This window comes from Pistacia vera, unplaced genomic scaffold (genome assembly GCF_008641045.1).
Source record: "Pistacia vera cultivar Batoury unplaced genomic scaffold, PisVer_v2 Contig1253, whole genome shotgun sequence".
Lineage (NCBI taxonomy): Eukaryota > Viridiplantae > Streptophyta > Magnoliopsida > Sapindales > Anacardiaceae > Pistacia > Pistacia vera.
In genome coordinates, this window is record NW_022195307.1 from 9,635 (window position 1) to 30,404 (window position 20,770).

A 20,770-nucleotide genomic window follows, 5' to 3' on the forward strand; every position below is an offset into this window, starting at 1 on the left:
CCTTGGCAAAAAGTTAAGTTTTTCTTTTATACTTAGTCCAAAAACCCAGCCAAAAACACGCACACACGAAACTGTGCGTTTACAAAACTGAATAATTTGACTGTCGCCGCGGCGAAGAATGAAAAATTCCAAATCGTCTCTGCCTAACTTCGCCGCGGCGAAGACAATTTCTTCGCCGGGGCGAAGCTCCTTCAAAAGTTCTGAAATTTACAGAACTGCCACTCTGCTTGCTTCTTCGTTCGATTCTTCGATTTTTGGCTCTCTTCCTTGGAAACAAGCTTCATCGTGCGTTGTCTTGCTCCGGAACTCTCCTATCTTCTGAAATCCGCTCATTTCTGAGTCAAAACTATCCAATTTTGTCTTTATTCGCTCAAAAAGTCCATTTTAACCTGAAACACGAAAAGTAAAGAATTAAACTCCAATTCAGGTAAAAATGCACTAGAAAGTACCTGAAATCCGACACAAAGATCAAATAAAAACTGTATAATTTACGGATTATCAGGTATATGGTTAACCACCGGGGGATTGAGATCAAGCCTGAAAAATTCTGAGCACTCCTAGATATGACAAGTCCTGCAAATCGAAAGCAAGTTTAGAGTTTGAATGGGAAGATAGCAGCTCTCAGTCACTTCATATCGAGAGAAACATATCGTTGCTTGTCGTTCTTTAATATACTCAAGGCCAACAAGAAGTTTGAATGGACTCCGGAATGTGAGTGGGCCTTCCAAAGCATAAATGAACATCTTGGGAAGCCGCCTCTTCTATCCAAGCCTTTTCCCAAGGAGATCTTATTTAGCTACCTATCCGTCTCCTAGTGTGTGGTTAGCGTAGCTCTCATCTGGAAAGAGGGCAGAGTTCAGTGGCCAGTGTATTATATAAGCAAGCAACTTTTTGATGCCAAGACACGGCATCTAGAGATGGAGCGATTAGCCTACACCCTGCTGATCGCTTCCAAGAAGTTACGACCTTATTTCTATGTCCATACCATCCATGTTTTGACCAACTACCTACTGAGACAAGTTCTTCAAAAACCAGAGACTTCGGATAAGTTGCTTAAATGGGCTATGGAATTAAGTCAATTTGATCTGCATTACAGACCGAAAACAGCAGCCAAAGGGCAGGCTATTGTTGATTTTATTTCAAAGTTCTCTTATCAGCCAAATCGAGAACCCAAACAGCCAACCAGTGAAGTTATCCAGGAAACTGTTCGGAACTTATCAACTTGGAGCCTCTATGTTGATGGGTCTTCAAACAGAAGAAGAGTCGGAGCTGGTCTTCTACTCCTTAGTCTTGAAGAGACTCGAATTCACGGAATCCTTAAGTTCGGAATCAAAGCTACGAATAATAAGGTTGAATATGAAATGCTACTTACTAGTCTACAACTAGCAAGAGAAATGGGGCCGAAAATAATCGACATCTATAGCAACTCCCAGTTGGTCCTTAATTAGATCCTGGGAGAATATCAAGCCAAATAGCTGAACATGATCAACTATCTGAGAAAAGCTAAGGCCGCACTTGATCCTTTCAAGCATTATATGATCAATCAAATTTCGAGAGACAATAACTCTTTTGCAGATGCTTTGGCAAAAATAGCCTCCTCGCTAGACTCCGATGTCCTGGACAGCAATCCAATTCGGTACATCAAGGTTCCCAACATCAGCTCACCCGAGCAAGCTGTAGCTACGATCGAATCTACTTCTCGGATGACTCTAATTATTTAGTATCTCCGAGATGGGACTCAACCCAATGATAAAACTAAGGCAAAAATCCTACGAACTAGAGCTGCTCGTTACACACTTATCGGGAATCAGTTGTACAAGCGAGGGTTTAGCACTCCCCTCCTCCTGTTAGAGTTGGTGCCCTAGAGCCAATCAATTATTGTAAAATTGACTCTTTGTAATAATGTTTATTAATCAATAAAAGGCAATTTTATTCTATATCATGTAAATCATAAATTGTATGCATTGATATATGTCTTTGTGATGGTAGAACTGTGATGAGGGTATCAAGTATTTCAAATCTTGATAGTGAGAACCCTATGATCACATATGGTGGCCATTCTAGAAATGTCTGTAGCCCCAATATTATTCTGACCAAGGACACAGATAATATGGTAAGGCTATCATAGTGTTGAATGACTATGTCGAAAGACAATGACTGATCTCACTTGTCAAGGTTGTTTGCCGACAACCTAATGCGACACATGGGTGTTTGCTATAGGCAAGTTCACTAGACAAACCCACCAGAGGATTGCATATAGATGATAACCCCAATGTTTATGAAATAAATCCTCTAACGAATGGTGGTGCATGTGACCCTTAGATTTGAGATCACCAGAGCACCTTGTGCACCGATTGGTGTAGTTTGACACTAGCCTAACGTAGTTCTATTCAGAGCTATCAACTATCAATACGGTAGTGATTAGCTGCATTGAGGAGTGTATCAAAACTATGGTGGATCAACAAAGGATTCATCACTCCCGAGTACGGGAGAAGTTATCTCACGACGTAATTCAGTGAATGGCAATGACGGGAAAAGTTATTTCACGACGCAATTCAGTGAATGGCAATGACACTAAAAGTTGTGGCCATAGTGGGATTAAGTTGTTGCTCAATCCAATTTATTATTATGGTCATTGGTCCATAACTGAATACAAAGATATCAAGGATAACTGAGGTTGGCACTATTTTTTTACCTCAGCCTCTATGAGATAACAAATGATGAAAGGATTTAATTGCACGGTAACCATATCGTTAATAGGTAGCTATTTCGCTGAATCCGAATCTATCGGGTGGCCATGATGCCTTGCTAGGGGTCAATCTTGGTCTGTGAGTAGTGAGACGACTAATTTGTGTTAATCGCGACATTACTCATTGCCGATATGATAAGGAGCCTACGGGTCACACACTTAGAAGATAATTTAAGAATCATTTTTGTGAAAGGGGTATTCTTGTCTTTTAGGATGAAACGGTATTTTGGTAATCTCACAATGCAATTAAATCTGCTAAGGTTGTTGCCTGTATTTAATTTTAATATTAAAATTAAAATTAGTGAGATTATATTTAAACATATATGCGCATGTATTTAAATGGATTATTATTAATAATTAAATGTTAATATATTATTATATATTGATTGATTTTAATTATATCAATAATTAATTAAAATTAAAATACCATAAAAGGTGTGTTTGGTCACAAGGATGGATTAACTTGAGAGTCCATGACTATTCCTATTGGGATTAGGGTTTTAATTAAGTAACACCATATAAGTGAAACTTAATTAAAACATAATAATAATAATAATAATAATAATTCATTCATTGAATAAAAAAAAAAAAAAAAAACCCTAGCCACCTTTCTCCCTCTCTCACGTTTTTCAAAGTGCGTGTGAATCAAAGAATTTCTTTCTTTGATTCACTTGATTCTTGAAGCCTTCTATATGTTCTAGCAAAATAGTAGTAGGTTCTATGGATTATCTTTGTGTGGACGACGTTCGTGCGATTCTCTTCTTGAATCGACAAGCGAAACTAAAGTATTGAAGGAGCCTCCAAACATGTGTAAGTATTCTGAATCCTTGTATGGATTTATTATACTGTTCTAATGCATATTTTATATTGTAAACACTATAATCTGTACCCAAATTTGGGATTAAGCTTTTGATCGCATTTTATTTGTGATTGAATATGTGTTTTTTTGCTGTGTATACTCAATCAATTGCTAATAGTGGTATCAGAGCCTTAGGTACCAAATTATAATGTTTAAACGTTGATTGATAACATGTATATTTGCTTGATAACATGTTATTGCATGGCTTGATCGTTTTTAAAATCTGTAAAATCTTTTAAATGCATGATTTGATTAATAATGTGTTGATTGAATGTTTTTTGGTTGATTGATATCCTGGTCATATGCTGATGCATTCGATTTGATTCATAATTGCGGAAAATTACAAAAAAACATGAACTGTATGTTCACAGATCTGTATCAATCGCTGCAGCGAAATAAAGCTGTGCCGCAACGATTGCGAGATATGGCTCCTAGCCACGGCAAAATGACATTTCGTCGCGGCGAAAAGTGAAAAAGGAGATCTCGCCGTGGCGAAATAAAACGTCACCACAATAAGAAACATTCTGGAATCCTAAAGCTATCTAATGATTGAATCACGTCGTGGCGAAATAAACCTTCGCCGTGGCGGCCGTGATGTTATTGCACTTCGCCGCGATAGAGAGTTTTTTTCACCGTGGCAATATAGCTGCTGGACCAGTTTATGTTTTTCATGGAAGGACCAAATTATAGTTTTTCAAAACCCAGAAAGCCAATAAATATTCTGCACATTTCAGAGGGTAATTTAATAATTTCACCCACCCAAATTCAAAATGTTTATTTTGGATGTATGCAATGTTCTTGTTTGAAATTGCATGTTGCCCGGTACATGAGCCTTAGACCTTTGGTGTGCTTATTTAAAATTTTGGGTTTGTTTGTAAAGTTTTAAATAAATAGGACCTGCGTGTTTTGCCTCTCTCTATAAATTCTCCATGTAATTCTTCTTCTCATCTTACTCCCCTCATATGTAGCACAAGGTTTCTATTTTATTGATGTAAGTTAGAATAAGATTTATTTATTATAAATTCTATGTAACGATCGTGATGAAGAAATGAAGGAGTAATGACGCGAACTTGAAGACCTAAGTTTATTTTTAAACCCCTAGGTTGACCCACCGATTCCTCCAGGCTCGAGGAAATTGGTTTTAGTAGGCCATGTACCGACACGTTTAATTTATGTTTAGAATGCATGCTAAGGTTGAATGTCCAATAACATGCCAAACAATGACATTCTAACAAAGATAATAAATTGGTGAGGCGTAAAATAAAACCCTCAAACAAAGGATATTAAGTCACTTGAAAGGCCTTCCATCACCATGACTTTAATCAAACCACTGTTCATTGGAACCTTGTTCGCCAAAGCGAAGGGTACACTTCTACCAGTGGGACCTTAAAGCTCATTGGAGTTTTCCTTAATGGTGATGGGTTGACTTAAAATGACGTGTTTTGCTTGTTCGCCAAAGCGAAGGTTGATAAGCACGTTATAGGCATAGTAGAGAAGTACACTTGTTGTGTGTACGTGGCAACATGTAGTGTCAACTCTGCTGATACTGAGAATCACACTTGAGGACAATGGTTTCGGTCATCATATTGTGTGATTGGCTTGTTGGCTTACTTTACATTTGAGGTTGGTAGTGTGAGCTATCAACTGGTGTGGATTAAGTTTGTTGGCCTATCTAATCAACCTATATTGGCTTGTTCGCCAAAGCGAAGGTCTGAAATGAGCTAGATGGGATCTCAATCCACTAGGAAAGCCAACGGGCTTTCCCAAGTTAATAGTGAAGGTTATTGGCCTGAGGAAAATAGTAGGAGCGTTTTTAATAAAAGACCATATCAAAATAATAATAAACATTATATTGACTTTAGTTTTCTGCGTTGTAGATTCTCTTTAAAAAAAAAAAAGAGCAATATCAGTGATAAGAGTGTAATTTATATATTTTTATTCCTTCCATATTATGTTTTTTGTCATGTTTTATGCCTATTTGAGTTGATTAGAGTTTATTTTGTGAGTTTGGCATAGTTGGATAGACTTTAGGAAATAAGTGATAAAAGATTAGGAAATTCCAGATTTTTGTTATTCTGACCAGTGCTACGTTTTTCAGGTTTTTCATGGAGTCAGAGTTCTCGATTGGAACAGTGTTCTTCAGAAAAAATAAAGTTGACGAATCAAGCTTTCCAGAAAGGTATTATGGGCGAGAATCCGAGTTCGTTTGGGTCTTCATTAGTTGTTGCAAAACCGGACCTGGAATCCTAGTTGTGGAAGGATTTCCTGGCTGAGTATTGAATCTTCGAACGGGCCTAACTGGAGCGTCAAATATTGAAAGCGGGTGATTAAAAAGCCCAGATTCATCTACACATCCGGAACTACAATGTTTATGAAGTGACCGAGCCCAGAAAAGATCTTTTACATTGCAAGAATCCTGGTGCAAGCTGGAGACAAATTCTGGAATCCATATCTGATAAGATTTTGTCAAATCTGGAAACGTCTAGGAAAGATTTTCCATGATTCCTGGGGTAGAATTAGGAGAAAAACATGTTATTTATTCATGGGTTATTAGGTTAAACGGGGGAGGACAGCAGTAGAGTATTTTTCTAAGTTTTTATCTTCTACGTCAAGATGTGAGGCTGATTTTTCTTCTTCAGTTCAAGGGGATTTTGAAGCCTAATTTCATGTCGTTGGTGCAGCCTAACTTCAGTAACATTGTTCTTAATCTCGTTTTTATTGGAATTGTTTATGTTATTCTGTTTTAATTGTTTATAATTTTCTGTTTGGGTGATTTAGTAATGGCCTGCTGAATTATTTCATCAGAATTTTATCTGTTAGAATTAGGAATTGTGATCCGTAATTGTCCTTTTTCTATTCAATGAGTGACACATGATGATAGCTGATTATGGACAAGTTTTCGGTCTATTGTCTTGAATAACATAACCTAAGTTAAATAATCCGAGCTTGCGTGATTGTTTCTTAGATTGATCTATTTTCCTAATTCTTAAGGCTGCCATTGAATTAAATTTAGAGAGCTTGTTCTAGGTTGTTCAAGGGTTAGTATCTACTCGAAGAGCTTGTTTCAGTAGTGACAAACTAAGGGAGAATTTAGGTAACAGAGCCTGTTGTTTCCTAGGGTCAGTAGTTCCATAATAACGAGATAGAATAGTGTTACGGTTAGTTTATGTCCAATGCATATTTAGGTGGATCTTGAACCGAGAACTGATTGTTTTTAACTTGATATTTTATTCCATTAGAGATTTCTCTGTTTTACATTAGTTTGCCTTGACTACAACCCCTTTTTCATTACTATTGTCATGTTTACTGTTTAGCATTTTATTTTATTTTATTTTTCTATTGTTTTCATTGTTTTAGAACATAGGAATTAATCGAACCATTCCCTGTGGGATCGACCCTTGCTTACCCTTTATGCAATTCAGTAGTTAGGTTAGGAAGGTTATTAATTTGGAGAATTCGGCACGCTACCAACCAGCCTGCGATCAATAATCGAGAAAGAAAATAGGCTTGATGATCTAATTTCTCGAACTGGTATCAAAATCTTCGGATTGTAGTGAAGTCCAAAAAGAAATTATGTATCCTTAACAAGCCTTATTTGGCTGAGTCTGATCCTGATGCCACTCAGGAAGTAAGGAAACTTACCAAAGTTCTTTGACGATGCTGATATTGTTCAATGCCTTATGTTAGCATCGATGACACATGAGTTGCAAAAGCAGCATGAGAATATGGACACTGCTGCCATAATTCTACACCTCAATGAGCTTTTCGAAGGAAACGCTCGACATGAGAGGTACAGGGTGTCGAGTGCATTGTTTAGAAGTCGTATGACTGAGGGAGCCCAAGGTGGTCCTCATGTGCTCAAGATGATTGGTACATAGAGAGGCTTCAGGCTCTAGGATTTGGGTTAGATGCATAATTTCAAATGGATTTAATTATGCAATCCTTACCTGATTCTTTTGCACCGTTCATTATGAATTTCAACATGAACACGATGGTGAAATCCCTGTCAAAGCTTCTGAACATGTTGAGGACTATGGAATAGGACATGAAATGGTCCAAGCTTGTTTTACTGGTTGTGCCAGTAAAGGAAAGGGTAAGGGCAAGAGAAAGGCCAAGGCCATTCCCAAGCCCAAGCTCAAAGGACATGATGCTCTCAAGCTTGAGGGTGGCGTTGAGAAAGGTAGGAAGCTAGTCTGCTTCTATTGTGGCAAGCCTGGCCACTGGAGGAAACACTGCAAGGCTTTTCTCGTGAACAAGGAGAAGTTGACGCTTCGACTTCAGGTATGTACATGATTAATATTAACTTCTCTCCTTCAACATCTTGGGTCATTGACACAGGGTGTGGTACTCATATTTGTACTGATGTGTAAGGACTAAGGCAGAGTAGATTGCTCGCTAAGGGTGAAGTAGACCTACGAGTTGGAAATGAAGCATGTGTGGCTGCATTAGCTGTAGGGACTTATTGTTTATCTTTGCCTTCGGGCTTATTATTGGAACTCAAAGATTGTTATTTTGTACTTGTAATTTCTAGAAACATTATTTTAGTATCCACTTTGGATAATATAGGATATCATTATGAGATTTCTAATGTATTGTTGTCCTTTAGTTTGAATGGTATTCTATTTGGAATTGCAAAGTTATATAATGAATTATATGTTCTTGATTTAAATAATAAGGATATTCTCAACATTGAAACTAAGAAAGCTAAACATAGCGATCAAAACCATACATACCTCTGGCATTGTAGACTGGGTCATGTTAATCAGACACGTATTGCAAAACTTCAAAGGGATGGAGTTTTGAACCCTTTTGACTTCCAGTCATTTGAGGTATGCGAGTCGTGCCTTTTAGGCAAGATGACCAAGTCACCTTTCACAGGACAAAGTGAAAGGGTTACTGAACTATTAGGCATCATCCATAGTGATGTATATGGTCCACTAACAGTTGAAGCCAAAGGTGCATATTCCTACTTCATCACATTTATTGATGATTTCAGTAGATATGGTTATGTCTAACTTATGAGACATAAATCTGAAGCCTTTGATAAGTTCAAAGAATTCAGGAATGAAATACAGAATATGTTGGGCAGAAGTATTAAGGCTCTTTGGTCAGATCAAGGAGGTGAATACTTGAGCTCAGGGTTTTCTAAATACCTGAAGGTGATGCGTGCAAATGCAACACCTAATTAATCTTACCTCACTAAATTCTGATGCAAAGTCGGTAGTAGCAAAGAGCAAGTAAGGGTCTTTCCCGTAAAGGATTTGTGAACTTAATTAATTATCTACTTCTAACGGGGTTTGTCACGAATTATAAAAACTGAACAAAAACTAAATAAACTCAAAGCAAACAATGTAAATCAAGCAACTAATAACAAAAGAGAAATCAATGAGAGAAACGAGATTGAAGGTTTATTAGCCACCACTAGACATAGATTACAAATAATAAAAGCACTCTTTAACTTTCTACCCTCTTGATCACATCAGCTCAGAAAATACCAAACATTGATAAGTCCCATCTCTCCTTACTGACTCGTTGGCCTAGACACGGTCATAACCCAATTCCTTATTTATTAAATAACCTAGGATACGATCTCTAGATTCAAAGTAATAAAAGCATTAAGTTGCGAGAGACCTACTGAATCAAGGCTAAACTCATATGGTCAGTTTAGTTATCTTGAGTGATTACCCCCCATGTATGCAGGCATATACTTTACCACTAGTTATTTAGGTTAATAAAGCGATTACGTACTAAACAACCTAAATTGGCATTAATAAATTAATCCTAACTATTTAATTACGCACTTAAACAATTAAGGCAATCTATCTAAACCTTATTCATAGAGAAGTAATCACATAACCAAGAGGGATCAAAAGATAAATAGATGCATATTTTATTAATTTCAAGACATGTCTAGGGTTTTGAAATCACCCTTAATCACAAAAGAATTAGTTCTTCATGAATAAATATGAGAACATTATTGTATTATTTATAAAAACTTCTTTTAGATCCTTGCTGAATCTGTATAACATTAAATTCATAATAAGTTGAACTTAAATGGAAAGAGTAAAAAGAAAAAAGCATTTTCAGGTTTAGGCCCCTTTGGAGATGAAAATGGAAGATTTAGAGAATTAAAAGACGATAACCTGCAAAATCAGTGAAGAAGATAAAGAAAATCTCTAGAGTTTCGATCGTTGTTGTTGAAGTTGAAGTTAAAGAAAAATTACTTCCCTAGATTTTATTAAGAAAACACTTTTGCATGATTTTGGCTTGCTCCAAAACTGAATCCTGATTTTATTTATTTCTAGGGATGGGCATTTTCCCTACCCCATCAGGGACCCAACATGAACGGAATGGAGATTCCCCGAATGGTTTAAGGATGGGACCGGGTCAAGGCCAAAATTCAATCCCTGAATCTGAGGCTGAGGTTAGTCTTGCCTTGGCTCGGCCCCACCCATATATATATATACCATTTTAATAATTAATTGTTTCACATTATTAATTGATCAAATTCTGTGATTATAATAACAAATTTGTGGGAACATTGAGTGAAACCATATACAAATGGGTAATAAATAATAATAGATAAATTGTCTATATTAAATAAATTAAATCGTGATAACTATTTTTAATGCATAACAAATATGCTATATACGTATATGTATCATTTGGTATACATAATATATATGTTATATATGTATAATGTATCATATGTATTATATATCATTTATAATATGCTATGAAACAAAATTGACGCATTATATATTATACATTATACATAATATGTTATTATCCATAATCATTTACTATTTTAATATATTATAATAAATCAATAAATCATTATAAATATTTTTAATACATAATAAATTTGTTATATATGTATAATGTATCATTTGATATGCATAATATATATGTTATATATTAATAATGTATAATGTATCATATGTATTATACATTATACATAATATGCTATGAAACAAAAATTATACATTATAATAATATTTCATATGTTAATACATAATATATATGTTATATATGTATAATATATCATTTGATATTTTGATTCATTGAATCAATATTTAAATTTCATTACCTAATTACCCTTATATTTTGATAATTATAGATTTGCCCACAAAATTTGGGAAATCAACATCTAAATTCCGGGATTTTGGAGATTCCACAAATTCCCGCTTGGGGATCGAGCGTAATTTGGAGATTCCCGGACTTCCCCGTTCAAGGAATGGGCCAGATTCGGGGAATCCCCTTGGCTTTCAGGTTGGGCCCAGAAAAAAGGGTCCCCGGCCGATGCCCATCCCCATTAATATTTCTCAAGTTAAATGCTCGTGTCCTTTGTAACAATCAAAATTGTTGTTCTCTCTATCAACCAAGAAAAACAAAAATACCATTAAAATCAACTATTTGTAATTATAAAAAAAAAAAATAATAACTTTCTTTCGAATTATAGATTAAAATTATATTCAATAGTTTACATAGGTAACTTTATTCATACGTTAAAAAAATCCACGTGGGTTATTTCTTAAAATTGGGGTTTAAAAGAAAAATAACTCTACTAGCCCAAATAAAATTGTTTTCAATGGGGCTTATACCCTCCTTCTGTAATTAATATAATATATAAGATTGATGAAAATTATTGAAAAATGATGAATAGCAATCCCTATTTGTTAAGTTTTATAAAAGTACAAGTTCAATCTAAACATAAAAAAGTATAAGTACAATCTAAACATACAAATTGAAAAACGAAGCACTAATTTTTTAGCCCAAACAAAGAGGGTTTAAGGATAAAAATGACGAGAATACATAAATACCTTGAGTTGATATAAATTGGCCTTCCAAATTTCATGACAAATTCTTCAATTACTTCTCAAGATTTGTAGTTTGAATATTTAGTTTAAATAATTCTTCAAAACTTGCAATTGAATCTTGCCACAGCTCTCTCTCTTACTCAAAACCAACCTCTTTATATGGATGCAAGAATAAATACCAGTTTACACAGAATGCAAATGATTAATCTCTGTTTCTGGTAGCACACAACCACTGCCTCGGAGCCTCACCATCATCATCTGTGATCGCGGGGACATGCCAACTACCACTTTCCGATTCCTACATTTTATTACCCAAGAAACATTAATATCCGTAGCCAGAAAATGTATGTTTAGTATTGATAATTGTAAGTAATTGCAAGTCATAATTGCTGATTATTTCACCTGAATGACAATTGAATAGGGAGGTGGCATGTGCAACTTAAGCCCTTCTCTTGAGAAAGACAGCCGAACCTGCAAATTGTAAACAAAAACACAACTTTCATCATTTCTTTTTCAAATAAATAATGAAAGCAACATTTAGCATCATCTGTGCCTTTTACTAGAGATATTTCTACATCAGTTTCAAAGACTAAGATAAGGTAAATCTGTGAAATCGCTTTCTAAAGTGGTAATGTAGTCTAAAGAGCAAAAGCACATGTCACCTAAAAATCTGGTTCCATCTGTGATTATTCAAGCCACATGCACAATGAAACCAAGAAACAGGATAATTTCTTATAGGCAATTGGTCAAATCACAAAAACATTGTGGAAAATTTTACATCTGCGTAAGTGCATGAGTGGAGAGAATCAGAAAATTTAGACAGCAAAAAAGGGTTAGATTAAAGGTTTTTGGCCATTCTCCAGACCACTGTCTTCAGTGTATAGGGAGTGACTGAAGGGAAGAATGGCTTGCAACAGTAAGAAATATGTAATATGGCTGTGGTTAGTATTAAGCAAACATGCAAGTACAAGCTACTTCAAACAGAAAGGTCAACCACAGTTCTAGCAAATATAATTTTCCGCAACAAACTTTTCAAGAATGTGAGCTTCTGTTGGAATAAATTTCTAAAATCTTAAGAGTGCAACAATTAGTTTCAAGCAAAATTCATGTAATACCTACTCAAAATTCATGTAACACCTACTAAATTTAAATTAGGAGAATTGCACAGTTTTATAAGCATGTGCTATGGTTCAAATCCGTAGTCAGTCCTATTTATAGGAGTAGTTGACAATTAAATCCAACTTTTTCCATTAAATTCATATCTGTCATAGTGCAAAAGGAAGGCCGGTTCCAACTTATTCAACAACAGTAGCATTGAGTTTCTTGATAGGATTAGTCAATTCTATTTCTCGGTGGGGGCAATGAATGGATATAACTCAGCGGCAAAGTGTCACCTTGACATGGTGTAAGTCATCAGTTCAAGTCTGATTATGCCATGCCAAACATGAGTCGTGATTGTTTCTATTTTGACTTGGGAAGTATATATTAAAGAATCAGATGATTTATGTAACATTTAATCCAAATTTGAGCACCTGAAATGGTAACCCTTGAAACCGACATGTAGTCAATTGCTCAGTTCATTATCAATAAATACGACACATGAGTTAGGCCATTAGTCCAAAATAGGGATCGTCGCTACAGAATCCTAGTTCAGGCATACCACAACAAGGACACTCATATTTGTGCATAACAAACTGACTAGATGAGGAATCCTCATCATTGTAACTCCATAAAGAAAACATAAAATATGAATATATCCGAATATCAAATGCCACAAGTTTCCTAACTAACAATGTTGTAAGGTCTGGCAATAGTATTCAATTTAGAACTCGGTCAACACACATACACAGAGAGAAAAAAAAAAAAAAAAAAATTCAAGGAACTTCAGTGTAAGAATTTGAAGATAAAAGTGATTCGTAAAACCTGATGCTTTTCTTTCCATCTTGGGAAAAATGAAGTCCCCAGTAACTGGAACAAGTGGTCCCTCATCTCATCATTTGTCACCAACAAACACTTACTACTAACAGCAGCATATAACCAGTACCTGAAAATAAACGTGTCAACAAACTTCTGGAAAGAATAACTATGAATGTCAAGATTACATAGTTGGCATGTCATATGGGTCACATACATTCCACGAAAATCTATATAAACATGAACTGATGCAAATGAATCATGATTCTCAATTGCAAATATTAACATAGGGTTTATATAATTGAAAATTAAACTGCTAGTTTATGTGATATTTCAGCCCGGATTAATCAGCACAAATTCACAGATCTGCTGTTGTTTACTCTAGGAGATGTTTTTTTTTTTTTTTTAAGGGTAACTAAGGTGGCTGGGTCAGCTTACGCACACCTCAACTAATCTTCAGGGTCCATTGAACATCCTACAAGCCCAAAAGACTGGGTAAGCCACAATATTATTGTGGTAGGTGACCCCAAGGTTTGAACTCAGGAACTCAAGGAAGGGAACAACCTCCTTAACCACCAGCCCAACCCCTTGGGGTTCTAGGAACTTTAGCAGAATGAAAAAGAGCCCAATTTGGTCTCTGTAATCGAAATAGTAACTAACAGCACCACAACCAAACTACTGCTGAAACCCATACTAGTAGTTTCAAAACCCAAGTTCTTGTGCACTCTGCTTATTACAGAATTTGTGTTTATAACAAGAACAGACAGCATATATCACAGTAAACAAAGACTACCTTCTGTAATTAACCATAGAATTTTATAGTACATAACATGCTAAAGAGCTCAAAGGCAATGAAGCAAATTGTTATTACAAGATACATTTACAAAAACATATTTCAAAAGTAGTATATAAATAGTGTTTTGCAAAAGTAAATCCAACCCATTTATTGTCACCAAACGGGACTTACCAATCATCATTAGAACCAGGTGGAGTAGCATAAAGAGCACCAGAGTTTTTCCAAAACTCTAACAACTTCATGTTATTAGGATTCCGAGCAGGACCACCAGTAACACGATTTTTATGCAAAATAACAAGTGGCAATCTCTTTGATGGACTCTCAGATTGTAATTTTTTTACAACATTATTAAGCTACAACCAAAGAAACCATTAACAACCCCATTGGAACAAAATGTTTCAAAGAAATCCAAATATGTAGTCTCATAATCATGTTGTGGGAATCTTCTTTACCTGGTAAAAGTTGAAATCACGCTGATTAACAAGACTAACATTGGCACCATCTATAACTGCATCAAATGGACCATGCTGATCCAGCCACTCCTAAATTTCATCTTCTAAGTCAGTCAGGATGTCACTGAAAATCATTTTATACATCATTTAAAAGATAATATAACAAGATATTGGTTATATTGATGAATTTATATAGCATAATGTTGCTATAATTCTATAATTTTGAAGTAAAGTATGCAAGATATGTGTCTCTTGGCCACAATTTGACTTCTTTATGGGTCCATGCCTGACTTCAATTGAGTTCAGGATTGTCTCGTTATTTGGCAAGCTAAGCCAAGCTCAGCTAAAATCAGCAGCTTGACTCTCACACATTCTTATGGTTTACAAAACCATTATGTACTTCTGAATCTGCTGATTATCAAATTTTAATATAATTTTAAAATTAGAGAGTCACTTGTATTGATAACAACCAGGGGAAGAATAGTTCATTAGTCCTTATACTCTCAGCTGGAACATGAGTTATTATTGCTTTTGCAAGTGACTTTAATAATAAATGTTGAATGGAATTTCAGCACTTGAATGACACCAAGCGCTGCAAATATAAGTCTAGATAATTGCAGTCAGAGAGGTTTCATATCTATTTAATAAAACAAAAAATGAACAAGTACATCTCTTCTCATTGTTATCACAATTTAAGACCATCATACTGGTGAAAGATTTGTAATGTAAGACATATTTCAATTAAGAACAACATTACTTCGTAAAAGGCATTCATAAGCACTTATACTATGCCTTTCCAGTTACCTGAACTGGAAAAGATTCATCACCATTTCATGTTATAGACAAATATGTCACTCAAACAAAAAGGATAATAGTACAAAAGACCGTAGTGAAACATTCTTCCAATACTTCCCATATTAAAATTCTAAATAGAAAACTGTTCCTTAAAAAAAAAAAAAAAAAAAAAAAAAGAACACAAGCACACATATTGCAGGTCTCACTTCAATTGTAGATATGAAAGAATATAATTCTTTCCAGTCCCATTTTAAAATTTGAATGATTTGGAGCAAGTGAAATACATCAAAGATTGATGTCCATCACACGAAAAACCCTACTTGACTATAAAATAATAAAGAGGAATAGAGAGATAGTGTTCTACCTGGAACTTATTAAAATCACCCTTAACCTCTCGTTGGCAAGCTAAGTTCGATAACGAGCTGGTAAAGTTTTCAGTTTCTCTTGGATCAATGTCAATGCAAATGAGCTTCTCACTGCACGAACAGCATACACCATTCTCATCCATCTGTGTCCTCTCTACCCTCCACTTACCACTTCCTAGCCATCCTTGTCCATGCCACCCACCTCCACCCCTAACAATTCCGTCCCTAACTTTGCTGACATCCCAATTCACCAATCCAACCTTTGCAGCCTTCTCGGAGTTGAACCAATCTTGAATAATCCCAAAAGTTGATTCCATGACTTGCCTCACTGAAGCTCGCAACTGATGCAACATCTCATACACCTTGTCTACCTTATTTACATCAGCACTGAGTTTTAAAAGAGCAGAAAGCTCAGGCTCTTCAGCCATTACCCCAGATTCAGCCATATGAGCATAAACTTCATAAGCTTTAGGTGCATTTCCCACCTGACAAAAACCAAATAGCGCCGGTCCATATGACCTCAACTTTGGTGGAATACCAAAACTTTTCATTTGTTTCACTAAATCAAAAGCCATATCTGGGTCTTCTTTCGCAACTGCCAGCCTTGCCACATTCGTAAATGTAGCCTCATTTGGAGCAACTTTATCATTAACCATTTGTTGAAAAATCTCAAAGCCCCTTTCGAGGCCCAAATTAGAGGCATTCACATTATTCCGATCTCCATTGGATTCAACATTGGAGCCAGAGGAACACAAATAAAGCAATGCATTATAGTGGTGTTGGCTAAGCATGACGTTCTTACTCCGTGCCTCATCATATAAGGAAAGTGCTTCAACAACATCACCATGCCTGGAACACATATCTAGCTTGTGTCTAAGCACACCCTCAGGTGAATCTCGGCGTGCTTTCCTCTTTGATTTATCTGAGGCTTTCATGGTAGTTGGCCTTGAGGATTCAGGAATGTGTGATGTTCTGCAGACAGCAAGGGTGCACAAATGTCTTCTTGTGTCCATAGAATTGTGCCAAGTATCAATAATGGGTTTGCTATAATTAGAAGTATGGTAATGGACAAGTGGACGGTAAGTGTATAAATTATTCTGATACATCAACAACAATGGGATTTTGGAGAGCATTGATAAGAAAGGGTAAGCTTTAGTAACTGAGGGAGTAAGATAGTTTCCTCGCAACATCAAACCTCACTCTTGGTGCTCTTTTTTAGTTGCTCCCATATAAATTCAATTACAATCACAATTCAGAGCAAATCATATGCCAGAATCAGTTGCTCCATCTACAATACAAACAATTAAAAACCGTAAACATAATACTTAGAAGCTCATAGCTTAAATTTTTATTTCATCCAAAAATAAAACTTAACTACAATAATTTCATGCATCTATTAAGTTACAAACATTCAGAAAGGAAATATCCACAAAGCAATAAAATGAAATACATAACGGTCACATTCTACTCTTTAGATATTTCAAAAAGCCCATCTAATTAGCAGCAATTGGCTGCAACAACACAATATGCTCGCATAATAAACCAAAAAAAAAAAAATAATAATAAACAATCTTACCCAACTCCATATCCATCAATAAAAAATTAACATGCAAAACCAACTTCAAAATTTCTAACTTAAAACTCAAAAAAAAAAAAGAAAAATCCCAATTCAGCCAATTTACAAATTTATTCAATTAAGCCCCTTATAATTGAACTAATAACTATTAAAGGAAAAAGTAGGCATGATACGAAACAAAAATGCAATGAAAAATTAATACTTACCATGTTCAATGCGTCGGCGAATAGAAGATGAAACGAATAAATTGAAGATAATACAAGAGAACTATGCGGCCCAACACATATTATCTTACAAAATGATAATAAAATTTAAAATGAGCTTCAACCCTTCAAGATCTTTTCTTTTTTTTTTTTTTGTTGGGGTTTTCAGAACCCTTCAAGAGCTGTATGCTGCTGCGTCTTCTTCGTTTTCTATGTATTGGGTTTTGGAGGGGGTTAACAATAAGATAAGAAATAGGGAATTTAATAAATATAACCAAATTTTGGGATTTAATAATTAGAGTAAACGAGTTTTTTTCATCCAAATAATGACGTAACGATATTTTTCCATCCAAAATGTTTTAAAGTACAATTTTGTTAACCACAATAAATTTTTATTAGTAAATTTTATTATAAAGAGGGATAGAATAGTAATAAATTTGTTAAAAGGAAGGGTAGAATGGTTAATTAATAGGAGTATTTTGTATAAAAAAAATCAAAATTTTAAATTTCAAGTGTAGGTAATTGTAAGGCTCAATGCTTGCCATGTATTTGTGTCTCATCCTTCTACTCTCGTTCACGTCTGTTTTTTTCCCTTTTTTTTAAATAATATTAACTTAATAAACCCTTCTCACTAATTCCATATGGGAGTTTACAATTAGGTTAATCATATAAGACTCATTATTAGACAGATAAAACTTATTATTGGACAACAAGACACATGTTAACTCATAAATTATAAACTAACAAATGATGTTTTTGAGAAAAAGTTAAGTTAAAGTGTTTGTGGGTATAATGCTACTCTGTTTTTTTTTTTTTTTTTCCATTTCATCTTTCCTTTAAATGTTTTCTCTCTCAGATCTAAACCAAAGCCAAATTCATCAATCATCGCTCACTTCTCCTCTCTTCACTACGCCCCCTATCTACGCCTCCCACTCAGGGGCGGATTTAATGAATGACGAGTGGGGACCACGGCCCCCACTCAATTTTTTAAAAATTTCAGATTTTCTATTTCTATTTATATTTATTTAAATTTTATCCTCATAAATCTTTGAGATTTTGACCACGGCCCCCATGGTAAGTTTGGATTTTTTTTTTGTTGTAAAACCCCATTTTTAATTTTAATATATTTATTACATATTCTTTGTGATTTTTATTTTTATGCAAGGGGATCTATTAGTTTTTAAAAAATTTATTGGGAGTGAAAATAAAAGGAATAAGAGCTGTTGGGTTTGCACACAATGATTTAAATCCTGAACAAAGGGGTGAAGCATGTAATCTATTTAGGGGTGAAAATCAAGTCGAGCTACTCAAACTATACTTGATGTTGGCTTGAACTCGACTCCGGAGTCGAGTTCGAGTAGTTAATCGAGTAAAACTCGACTCAATATATTCGCGAGTATTTCCAAGCTCAATGGAAAACTCGACTCAATATATTCGCGAGTATTTCCAAGCTCAATGGTTAAGTTGACAGTTTTTTAAAGTAATAGAGGTCTTATGTAATTTAAAAGTTATAAAATTTGCAAATCCACCTCTGTTAGATGAGCTTGAAATCGAACTTGAACTCGATTAAAACTCGACTAAAACTCGAAAAAAGCTCGATTATACGAACTTGAATTCGAACTCAATTCCCAATTTCAAGTACCTAGTTCGAGTTTGAACTTGATTTCTTAGGTTCGATCAGGCTTGAACTCAAACTCGAACTCGGTATTATAGAGATCGAGTTGAGTTTGATTTACCAAATACTCGACTTGATTCGATTTCACCCCTAAATCTATTAGATGTAATCTATTCCTTTGATTTTGCATTTAGCTTGCATATGATGAAAAGTATATTGGCAATTACTAATGAGTTGTCACAAACATTGCAGAGAAAACATCAAGACACTGTAAATGCTATACCCTAGTCAAAGTCTCCAAAACAACGGTTACAATTGTTGAGAGATGAAGGATGGAAATATTTGTTGAGTGAAATTTCTTCATTTTGCCAAAAACCTGATATTGCCATTTTGAATATGGATGATATGTTTGCAATTCGAAGGCGGCCATGACGAAGCGTTGAGCACATGAAAAATTTGCATCACTATCGAATTGAATTGTTTTATACAGTAATAGATATACAACTTCAAGAATTTAACACTCGTTTCACTAAGGTTGGTACTGAGTTGCTTCTTTGTATGACATGTTTAGATCCAAGCATTTCATTCTCTGCTTTTGACAAGTATAAGTTGATCAATTTTACCTAGTTTTATCCAACTGATTTTTCTGCACTTGAGTTGATGGTACTTGAGAACCATACTAGGACTTATGTTATTGACATACATTCTTGTGATGAATTTTGCTGAGTTATAAGGAATTGGTGATTTGACTAAGATTTTAGTTCAGTTTAAAAAAGACATTTTGTATCCGTTGGTATATAAGCTTGTGAAATGTGCATTGGTTTTACTAGTTACGACTATGATCGTTGAAATGACTTTTTTTGAAATAAATCTTGTGAAAAGTTGGTTATGCAATCGAATGGGAAATCAATGGATGAATGATTGCTTGGTCACTTATATTGAGAAAGATGTGTTTGATACAGTTGATGATGAGATAATTATCCAACGTTTTCAGAATATGAAAACTCATCGAGGACAATTGTAGAAAAATTGTTTTATTTTTACAAAAATCATGTTTTTTGAATATATTTATTTGTATTTTGTAATTTTTTGTTGAAGCTCATCATAATAATAAAAAAAAAAAGTATGAATATGATTGGTTTTAATTTTTTTTTTTTTTTTGTTTATTTTTTGCCCCCATATAGTAAAATTCCTGGATCCGTCACTGCTCCCACTACCTCCCCTCCGCTGCTCTGCCCACCTCCAACCCACCCATTTCACTTCTCACCGTCACACCACACCACACCCCTCACTTGCTCTTCAAAACCCACCCACACACCGTCAACCCCTGCTCGTCAATTACCACCACCTGTAGCGCCGTGATTGTTATTCTATATTTTTAGGTGATTCTTGTTTTGTATTTTCGGATTTTCTTTTGTGGCTTGTTTTTTGATGTTGATGGAGTAATCTGGAGTTTGTATTGAAGTTTGGGTATTGTTTGATTGTTTATTTGGAGTGTTCTTGTGTTTGTTCTGCCTAGATTAACCCTACCAGTCATTGCCGTTCACTCCCCAACCCAGCTTGCACACCACCCAGGGGCGGATCCAAAGTGTATTAAGGGTGGGCCATGGCCCACCCTCAATTTTT

General features: G+C 35.1%; 1 protein-coding gene across 1 annotated transcript; it reads right to left on the reverse strand.

The window, feature by feature from the left end:
• Positions 1 to 11,282: 11,282 nt before the first annotated feature.
• Positions 11,283 to 17,768, reverse strand: LOC116119797 (proteinaceous RNase P 1, chloroplastic/mitochondrial). The gene is made up of 7 exons (XM_031405725.1): positions 17,533 to 17,768; positions 15,750 to 17,038; positions 14,591 to 14,680; positions 14,310 to 14,491; positions 13,352 to 13,472; positions 11,831 to 11,899; positions 11,283 to 11,726 (listed from the first exon to the last, which is right to left on the reverse strand). The coding sequence occupies exons 2-7, from the start codon at positions 16,938 to 16,940 to the stop codon at positions 11,631 to 11,633; spliced, it is 1,749 nt and encodes a 582-aa protein (XP_031261585.1). The 5' UTR covers positions 16,941 to 17,038; positions 17,533 to 17,768; the 3' UTR covers positions 11,283 to 11,630.
• Between the last annotated feature and the right edge of the window lie 3,002 nt (positions 17,769 to 20,770).

Coding starts and splice junctions, on each gene's coding strand:
- LOC116119797 (XM_031405725.1), bottom strand. CDS start 16,940: ATGTTGCGAGGAAACTATCTTACTCCCTCAGTTACTAAAGCTTACCCT. Junction 14,681..15,749: donor GTGATTTTAATAAGTTCCAG/GTAGAACACTAT, acceptor GATGAAATTTAG/GAGTGGCTGGATCAGCATGG. Junction 14,492..14,590: donor GTGATTTCAACTTTTACCAG/GTAAAGAAGATT, acceptor CTTTGGTTGTAG/CTTAATAATGTTGTAAAAAA.